The sequence below is a fragment of the Dunckerocampus dactyliophorus genome, chromosome 4, assembly GCF_027744805.1.
Source record: "Dunckerocampus dactyliophorus isolate RoL2022-P2 chromosome 4, RoL_Ddac_1.1, whole genome shotgun sequence".
NCBI lineage: Eukaryota > Metazoa > Chordata > Actinopteri > Syngnathiformes > Syngnathidae > Dunckerocampus > Dunckerocampus dactyliophorus.
This window is the reverse complement of record NC_072822.1, coordinates 214160-223333: the sequence shown is the minus strand read 5'-3', so window position 1 is coordinate 223333 and position 9174 is coordinate 214160. Positions and strand designations below refer to the sequence as shown.

General features: G+C 53.7%; 2 protein-coding genes across 4 annotated transcripts; both read right to left on the bottom strand.

Moving 5' to 3' along the window:
• Window positions 1-172: 172 nt before the first annotated feature.
• On the bottom strand, window positions 173-1693 carry LOC129180296 (peptidyl-prolyl cis-trans isomerase-like). Its single transcript, XM_054774621.1, has 4 exons — window positions 1525-1693; window positions 816-935; window positions 569-741; window positions 173-503 (listed from the first exon to the last, which is right to left on the bottom strand). Exons 1-4 carry the CDS (start codon window positions 1591-1593, stop codon window positions 371-373), a joined length of 495 nt encoding a protein of 164 aa, XP_054630596.1. The 5' UTR covers window positions 1594-1693; the 3' UTR covers window positions 173-370.
• Window positions 1694-2500: 807 nt separating this feature from the next.
• LOC129180292 (zinc finger MIZ domain-containing protein 2-like) lies at window positions 2501-9140 on the bottom strand. Of its 3 annotated transcripts, none has more exons than XM_054774610.1 (21): window positions 8553-9140; window positions 7763-7838; window positions 7586-7700; window positions 7306-7514; window positions 7091-7229; window positions 6788-7024; window positions 6597-6726; window positions 6412-6515; window positions 6274-6345; window positions 6012-6195; window positions 5797-5938; window positions 5628-5706; window positions 5426-5557; window positions 5241-5343; window positions 5010-5167; window positions 4874-4941; window positions 4707-4775; window positions 4360-4640; window positions 3257-3441; window positions 2999-3184; window positions 2501-2912 (listed from the first exon to the last, which is right to left on the bottom strand). In XM_054774610.1, the coding sequence occupies exons 2-21, from the start codon at window positions 7810-7812 to the stop codon at window positions 2805-2807; spliced, it is 2751 nt and encodes a 916-aa protein (XP_054630585.1). In that variant the 5' UTR covers window positions 7813-7838; window positions 8553-9140; the 3' UTR covers window positions 2501-2804. The 3 variants fall into 3 exon arrangements, with proteins under 3 accessions (XP_054630585.1, XP_054630587.1, XP_054630586.1); XM_054774612.1 differs by having other exon boundaries at window positions 2999-3118; XM_054774611.1 differs by having other exon boundaries at window positions 7586-7670.
• Window positions 9141-9174: the final 34 nt, after the last annotated feature.

Here is a 9174-nt window from a genome sequence, read left to right as displayed (position 1 = left end):
GAAAGCTAGCAAACATGAAAAATGTAGTCCAGTGAAAGCTAGCATGTGTGTGTATTCCAATAAAATCTTGCACGGTTGAATTGTAGTCCAATCACAGCTAGCAGGCGTGTGAATTGTAGTCCAATAAATTCTAGCATGTTTACTTATAGTCCAATCAAAGCTAGCAAGCGTGTGACTTGTCAAGGCAATGTTTGAATGTTTTATTCTTTCAGGTGTAAAGAAAAACTGTCAGACTTCCAAGTTAATGCAAAAGAAACTTTCACAGCAAAGTCACAAATGCAGCAACAAGTTTGGAAACAAAAAACAGAAATCAGGTGGAGTTCCATTAGTAGGAATGTTGAATGACAGGGGGAGGGGCTACCAGGGCCACTCAGAGCTGCCCGCAGTCGGCGATGACGACCTTCTGGGAGGTTTTGCCGCCTTGGCTGCCGAGCTTCTCCATGGCGGTGACCACATCCAGACCCTCCACCACGCTGCCGAACACCACATGCTTCCCGTCCAGCCTGCAGGAAGAGCCAACAGCGTCACGCTCCGCGCGGTCACGTGACAGAGGCGTGTGCACGCTCACCATTGCGTCTTGGCGGTGCAGATAAAGAACTGCGAGCCGTTGGTGTTGGGGCCGGCGTTGGCCATGGACAGGATGCCGGGTCCTGTGTGCGTCAGGGTGAAGTTCTCGTCGGCAAACTTGTTGCCGTAGATCGACTTGCCTCCGGTTCCATTGTGGTTGGTGAAGTCTCCGCCCTGGTGGACGCACGCATTACACCCAGTTAGCCTGCAGGAGAGCTTCCCCAATTCCTGTCTCCATGGTGACTCACCTGGCACATGAACTGCGGGATGATGCGATGGAAGGTGCTGCCTTTGTAGCCGAAACCTTTCTCACCGGTGCACAGGGCGCGGAAGTTCTCGGCCGTCTTTGGAACCACGTCGTGACGCAGCTGAGCACAAGTTTAGAAAAATGAGTAATTTCACGCCCATAAGGCCACGCCCATAAGACAAAATGGCTCCGAGTTAGCACATTAGCTAACTGGAGGCCACCGTGTTACGCAACTTGATAAGGGGGGGGGGGGGGGGGGGGGGGGCGCGGCAACATCATCCCGCAGCAGCGCACGTCAGCTGACTAATTACTAGCCTGGAGGGAAAAAAAATCTAACGTCGAACATTGGCTTCAATCAAACAGTAACGTTTCTTGACAGAACAAAGACGGGCCATGCTAACTGCAGCTTAGCATTAGCCGAGCGCGTCATGCTATGCTAAGTTAGCATTAGCCTGGCAAGAAGGCGGGATCAGAGCTAGCATCCAGCTCGCCCTGTTTGTCTAGAAAGGAGCCATCATGCCGCCGCACACATAAGTCGTCCCTGTGCCGCTGAAGGCTCACCAAGCTCAGCCGGCCAGAACCGCCGATGCGGGGCAGCGACGAGCCGGCAAAGAGTGCACGTTCCCGCAGGCTAGCTCAGCCTCGGCCGTCAGTCACGACACAAAGGGAGCACATGCTAACGTTAGCGCCGCCCCGCAGAATGACTTTACCTCCATCACGACGCGGCCCATAGCCTTGCCGTTGGCTGTGATGTCGAAGAAGACTCGCGGTTTGTCCATGTCTGCTGCTTGGACTTCAGAAGGAAGGCAAGAAGAATTCCGGCGAGCGGCACGGTGAATGACAACGAACCGAGGAAGATGGCCGACTCTCGATTAACTTTATATAAAACGCATGTGGGCGGTGATCATTTAGACTGAGCCAATTGGGATCGTCAAAGAATTTTATTGGCGCTGACATTGGCCAATCAGCAGGCAGCGAGCGAAGCGTGTCGTTGTGACGTTTGTGGACGGGTCTGGCCCATGTCTGCAGTGAGCTTGTTTTAGTGTCAGACCGGGCCGCTTGAGCGGAGCTTCGACGTTTGCATTCGTTGTCTTCGCGCCTGAGGCGACACCGCCGCTTTTTTACGTCCTCGTTTTAAAAGCGAAAGTCTCGCGTACCGCGGCAAAGCGGGCCGCACATGACTGACAGGCCGCGCGGCCAATCGTACGAACGTCATGACCCGCAGTCTGGGCGCGCTCTCGCTATTAAGAAATGATTGGTGCTGGTGGGTGGATGCGCGGTCATGCGGGAAGGGCGCGGTCATGTTCAGGAAGTTGGAGAGAGGAAGTGAATGTTTTTACAGCCAACTACTACTACAACTACTACTCATTTATTTTTCATCACTTTAAAGCGCTTTTATGTTCCAACGTGGCTGTGAAACAAACATGAACATCAAGTTTGGAATTATTGGCTCTAACTGGGAAATGTGACGTCACCATTCACGGTCCCGGATGACTCCGCCCACAACACGCCCCTCCCCCTACAGCACCACATATGTTCTTAGTGAAGACTTTTTATTGGGGCATCCATCATCTGTGACAAGATCCTGCCCTCTGTTTGTTCACGTGTGTGGGGGAAGGGGGGGGGGGGGGGGGCTGGACACCACAGGAATGGGCGCCTTCTATCAAAATAAAGTCCACATCTAACGGCTGTCCCACAATCATTTTATTTTGAAAGGCAGGAGGATCCCAGCATGCTCTTGGTGTGGTGGAGGAGGCGGCCGCTGTATGCTAACAGATGTTAACAGTGTCCAACCTTTCAACTCCACCACAGGAAATCCTGGAACAAAAACCCACAAGCTTCTGGTAATGCCTTCATGGACATGTGGAGTTCAGGACGTTTAGGGACAGGTCAAAAGCCAAGAGGAGGTGTTTTTTTTCTTTTTTTTCCAGCTTTCACACAACAAAACACAACGAGCGCAAAAACATCACGTAAACAAAAAGAAAGAAGTTCAGTTGTTTTCAAAGAGGGACAGCAGGTCGTCGTTGTTGTTGTTGGGGAGGTCCGGGGGTCCGAGGTAGGACAGTAGTTCGTCTGGGTTGGTCAACTCTGGAAGCAGCTGCACGCACGCGCGCACACACACATGTTCACACGTTGTTACCATGACCACACCGCACCGCTAACACGCATACGTCTTCTACTCACGTCAAGAGAAGGGTCTGGAACTTCCCCGCCTGACCCCAACACGAAGGGGGTGTCAACGTGGAGGCGAGGGTTCTGGTTGCTACGCTGCATCATCTGGTTGCCATGGAGAACCTGCGGCTGCTGCTGAGGCAAAGGAAGAGCACCGTGAGACGCGGGGTCCAGGCGAGCAGCGCCCGACGACGACATCTGAGGACACAAAGACGGACAGGAAGAAAAATGGACGCAACCAGGAGGGGTGATGAAGGTGTGCCAGCATACCTGTCCAGCCAGTAGGTGAGGTGGGGGCTTGTCGGGGGTGAGGAGGACACTAGACAACTCTGACTGGTAGGAGAGGGGGGGTGGACCTGGGGAGGAGAATTCCCCCCCGACCCCTGGAGTCCCAGGGCCGCCGCCGCCGCCGCTGAAGTCGGAGAAAGCAGCAGGCTGCCCGGGATATGATGGTGCTGAGGGAGACACGCCCGCTTTTCAATAACGCCATCATTCATCAATCATAGATGTTGATCATTGGCTAATATGCTCATATTTACAATCATAATATTTGTATCATCACATGATATCATGTTAGGGCACATCATTAACGTATCATTTCAACAAACAAAACAAAACAAAAAAACGCTGTAAGTCAAAATGTTAGTAAAAAAGAAAGAAAAACAGAAAAGAAGAAAAACAGTCGTACTTTTACGAGAATGATGTAATATGAGGAAGAACTAGACGTCTGCCAAGTGCCATACATGCTAACATTAGCATGCTAATAGTGCTAAGTGTTGATATAAGTGTCTAGCGATGAATATGCCTAAAAATGCTACTATGCTAATCTTAGCATGCTAGCAATGCTAACACGTAGCATAATAATGCTAAGTGTTTATATATGTCTAGCTATGAAAATTGATATGCTACTATGCTAAAGTTAGCATGATAACATGCTAAAGTTAGCATGATAACATGGTAAAGTTAGCATGCTAACACCTAGCATGACAGTGCTAAGTCTTTATATACAAGTGTCTACCTATGAAAATGGCTAAAAATGCTACTATGCTAATGTTAACATGGTAGCAATGCGAACATTAGCATGCTAACACCTACCATGATAGTGCAATTTACCGGGAAGGCTAAATGTTTCGAATGAGTTGAGATTTTTGACTTTGGTACAGTCTGAATGGGTTGAGAAATGTGGCAATATTAGCAGGTAATTAGTTTTTGGATCACCCCCAAAATGTAATCCGTTCTTTCATATTCCCTTTCCTGAAAATGTCATCCAAATCCATTGAGAACTTTTCAAGTTATTTTCAACACAGACAAACAAAGGCAAAAACGCCTCGGTGGAGGTCAAAATGAATCCTGAGGTGTAAAGAGGAGCAGACCTGGTCCAGAGAAGTCTGGTGTGCTTCTGCCGCCCCCTGCCGGTAGGGAAGGGTACTGTATCGGCGAGGCCGCAGCTGTGGTTGAGGAGATGGAGGAAGGGGTGGGGCCTAGAGACACAATCATCTCCATGACGCTGGGCAGCACCATGTGACTGGGACTCAGCGTCCGGCAGCGTTTCAGCGCCGGGCCGTCCGACTCCTCCTTGATGTGAAGGTCCGGTTTGACGGGAACGGGCTTCCAACTGCACGCCGGGTCAATGGTGATCTCCTCGTAGTCGGAGCTGGCGGGGGCGCACGTGAGAGACGTGGTTTTGCGACAAACATGCGGCCAACGTGACGTGACTCACTTCTGAACGTAGATGAGGATTCCCAGCATGTACTGGTCCACTTCCAGACCCTCCAGCAGCGCTGTCTTACTGCGCGCACACGCGCACACACACACACACACACACATACACGTGCACAGGTAAATGCCAATGTGAGGGAGCGTGCATGTGCACGTGCATGTACGTACTTGCACACAGGACACCGCCATGTTCCTCTCTCACAGTTGAGCTGCAGGTACGACTCCAAGTCAAAACACTGCAGACAGGAAGTGATGTCACACAGACAGGAAGTGAGGTTTAACCACATGACCCACCGACTCTGACCTGTACGTGTCTGCAGTCGTGGCCTCTGGCGGGCAGCTGGATGCGGCGGAAGGTGATGGGACATTTGAGCAAGACCCTGATGGCCGTCTGCTCCACGCCGTCCTCCCCGTTGAGCCCGGGGGTCCCGGGAATGGACCCGCTGCTGAAGTTCCTTTTTACTGGAAAGCAACACAAGCATGTCTAGCTACTAAAGCCACAATGGCAAAGAGGCGGGGCTTAAAGGCGTCTCACTCTTGGCAATGCAGTGCTCAGCCGAAAGCCTCTTCTTCATCAGCCCCTGCAGCACCGAGCGCACCGACGGCCGATGGACCAGCTGGAGCACGAACAGGTGCGACTGGGAGGGGGAGAGACGAGTGTGAGCGGCGCCGCCCCCAAACAACGACAGTGCGCGTGTGCGTGAGTGGGCGTGTTCTTACGCAGCAGCAGGCGGTGACGGTGATCTGGATGGTGTTCCTGCCGGGCTGGCACACCTGCTTCAGGTACAGGGGCTTGTGGGACGTTTTGTTGTCCCCGCGCTCAATGGTGAGCGGGCTGGCGTTGACGCTCACCTGAGGAAGAAGTGGGGCGGGGTTTAGACTTTCTAGCAGCGGCAGAGAGGACTGGGGATGAAGACGAGACCTGCACAGAGGCGGGCCAGTTTGTGTTCATCTGGCGATCCTCATGGTGGTAACACTTGAACTGGAGCTCCAGGTCCGGCCTACACACACACACATACACACACACACACAAAATCCTTCACATGGTCCTTTATTGTGAAGGGTGACAGGAAGTGGTGGTGCGTGTTGACCTCAAGACCAGTGTTTTGTAAACGGAGTCCTTGAGCTGGAAGACGTGGTTGCTGACTGCCAGGTTGTGTTCCAACCTGAAGGGCTCTAGGACCACGCCATCACGCACGGGGAAGGTCAGCCGCAGATCGTCGCTGGGGTTACCTGCCCGACAGAAAGTCCGTCACATTACCACATGTTTCACAGGTGGGTCACACAGCACACAGAGGGTGTGTACCTGTGGGAGGGGGAGGAGCCAAGCCAGTCATGTTGGGTTTGACGTCAGGCAGGAAGGAAGAGGGTTTGATGTCACCGGTGTCGGGTGACATGTAGGGCAGGGCCATGGAGCTGCCGGGCGTGATGGGCGGAGTCGGGTTTCCGGGGAGTGGAGAGCTGGGATAAGAGGGCAAGCCTCGCCCCGGCTGAGCGACACCACAGTCACATAGTTACTTTCTACCGCCACAGATGAGCTGCATAGGCGGAGCTTGAGTGGTTCTTACCCCAGAAGGCGGATTAAAGGAGTTGTAAACACCGACGGCGCCCCCTGCCGTCTGGCCGTTGAACTGCTCTTGCTGCGCGAACACAAACATTTGCACACAAGCACACACTGACTCACAACGTGCGCACTCATCACTCACCTTGTAGTACTGAGAGGTGGGGGGGCCAGATGGAGGGTACTGGGGCAGGGGCATCTTATGAATCTGGTACGAGGGGGCGGACCCTGTCCTTTGTGAGGCAGGCCCTGCATATAAAAAAAAGAGAAATTGATGCTAAGCTAAGCTAGTAGCAAATGTTAGCATGTTGACCTGGTCACAATGCTGACCTGGGTGGTACTGCGGGTAAGGGCCGGTCCCAGGTGGACCGCCCACACCTGAAATTGACATGGAACCGGCGGCGGCGCCAGGACCCGAACCAACGGGAACGCCGTAGTGCTGAGACATTCCGGGGAAGGCCTGAGAAGGAATGACACGGATGATCTTCAGGCATCCATGATGGACGCCACCCATGACTCACCTCAGAGTTGTAGGCCCGCTTCAGGCCCTGTGGGGGTCTCAAATGACCCTGCTGAGACACGGGAGCATAGTTTGGGTGCTGAGTGACCCTCTGGGTGCCTCCTCCGGGCCCATACATGGGGCTCATAGAGGCGGGACCCCTGCCGGGTCCAAGTCCCATGCCTCCAGGAGCCACAGCGGGGGGTCCACGGGGGACGGAGTGGGCCATGAACTGGTTATTATAGGCCGAACCGCCCATCTGAGACACAAAAGGAACGGTCAGGTGATGACAGCGATGATTACATCACAGGAAGCAGACCCTCACCTGACCGTAGTTCATTTCCTGGTTTTGTTTCTCCTGGATGGCGGCTACGGTTGCTGTGGCGGTGGCGGTCGCCGTAGCGGCGGCGGCGGCCACAGCGGCGGCGGCAGCCTGTGTGAAGTCGGCCGTGCCTTGGGAGCCGCTGGGGTTGGAGGGGTAACTGAGTCAAAGGTCAGGTGCTTTTGGCAGATATCAGCACGTCAACACAAGACACTCACCTTCCCCCGTAGGCTCCCGGCCCGCCAACATAGCCCCCACTGGGCCGGCCGTATACGCCCTGGTTCAGGTAGGCCTTGGTGGGCTCACCATAGCTCTGTTGGCCCATATATCCCCCAGGACCCCCCACCATGCCAGGTCCCCCGGGGCCCTGCATCATGGGCCCCCCAGCTGGGTTGGCCCCAGGCCCCATCACTCCTCCCCCCAGACCCTGACACACAGAAAAAGTATGTTGTGTGTGTGTGTGTGTGTGTGTGTGTGTGTGTGTGTGTGATGTCATACCTGGCTGGCTGAGGGGTTGGTCACCCCCCACACGGTGGTCACCACAGAGAGGGACCCTGTAGGCTGATTGGTGGGCTGCTGCCAGCTGGAGGGGTCATAGGGGAACGAACCCTCACTGAGATCAGGCAGTGTGGTTAGTGTGGGTAGGGCAAGCGGCACCTGTGTGTGTGTGTGTACCTGTGTGGGTTGCTGGCCAGTCCAGCCTTCATCTGATTGAGAGGATTCATGTGGGCGGAGCCTGTGCGGAGGACACCTGGGGATGCAACAGAGACAACAGTCAACATGGCCATCTAGCAACTGTGACCACACGTGGACCACAATGCAGCCAATGAGAAGTCACCTTTGTTGGGGACTGCATGACGTCATCGCAAATGAGCGCGTCCCTGACCGGCACCAGGTGATTCCACACAATCATGTTCACTTTCTACATGTTTACTAACAAGGTCACATGAGTCACATGACCGACGTGTGATTACGTCAAGGGCCAGCAAACAGCGTCTTGCACGTGCGGTACACTGATTAGGGTTGCTTGTAAGGGGCTAAACTAAGTGACTGCCAGAAGACATTTTAGGATGTGGCCACAAGCTAATGCTAATGGTAACAGCAGCTGTCTGCGCCGCGTTAGCATTAGCATTAGCTACCGAGACGAACACACTAAAGTGCCGGACGATGTTGTTGAAACACAGCAGCTGATCCACGACGATGACGTTCAAGTGAACGTCACACACATGAACTTATACAAACTTATATTAACTCAGTCTCTTACCAGCCGTCCATTCACAGCTGTTAGCTTTGCTAAGCCCGGCTGGTGACAATGGAATGCTAAGATGTTAACGGCTAGCTCTGGCTAATGTCTTCCACCAACACATTGTATTGTTCGACTTGTTTTTCGACTCAAGACTGCGTGTCGTTTACTCAAAAAGCAAACATAACTACGCTACAAAGGTTTATTCAGCGGCCGACTTACCTCCTCTACCTCCCCGCTGAACAAGCCCTGCTGCGGGGCTCCGTGTTCTGTGCTCCTCCGGGCCTCCGGGGCATCAAGAACCAAAAGCCAGTAATGAGCCCTTACAGGCGGGACAACCTCTTCAAACACGTCCCTAAATACCCCAAAACAATCTTCTGCAGAAGCCCAGATTTGCCTCGGAGCTCCGGGTTCACCTCCGGGCTCCAGCCAGCTTAGTCCAGCGCGCCGCCGGCCTCTGCGTCGACTATCCAGCGTCAGCAGACGCCACCATCACCCGCGGCCCAGCGGCTCCACCACGCCGACCACCCACGACCATGAAACGCAGTACGGACCGGCACTGACGGCTTGTCCGCGGCCTTGTTCCGCATCGCCGCCGTGGCCGAGCCGTAGAAAAAGAGGACGGCCGACTGGAGCAGGAAGACCCGTCTGACACAGTAGGGAAGGGGCGGGGGTGTCAGACACGAATCATCATCATCCACGCTGGTAATATTAGGAATATGTCAAATAATCTTAACTCGTACTGGGAACACTCCAGAGAAATTGTGTTTTTAGTTCATTCTGTCACACACACTATCCTGAGGGGACGATGCCGTTACTCCCCGTTGCTATGGCAACAGTATTC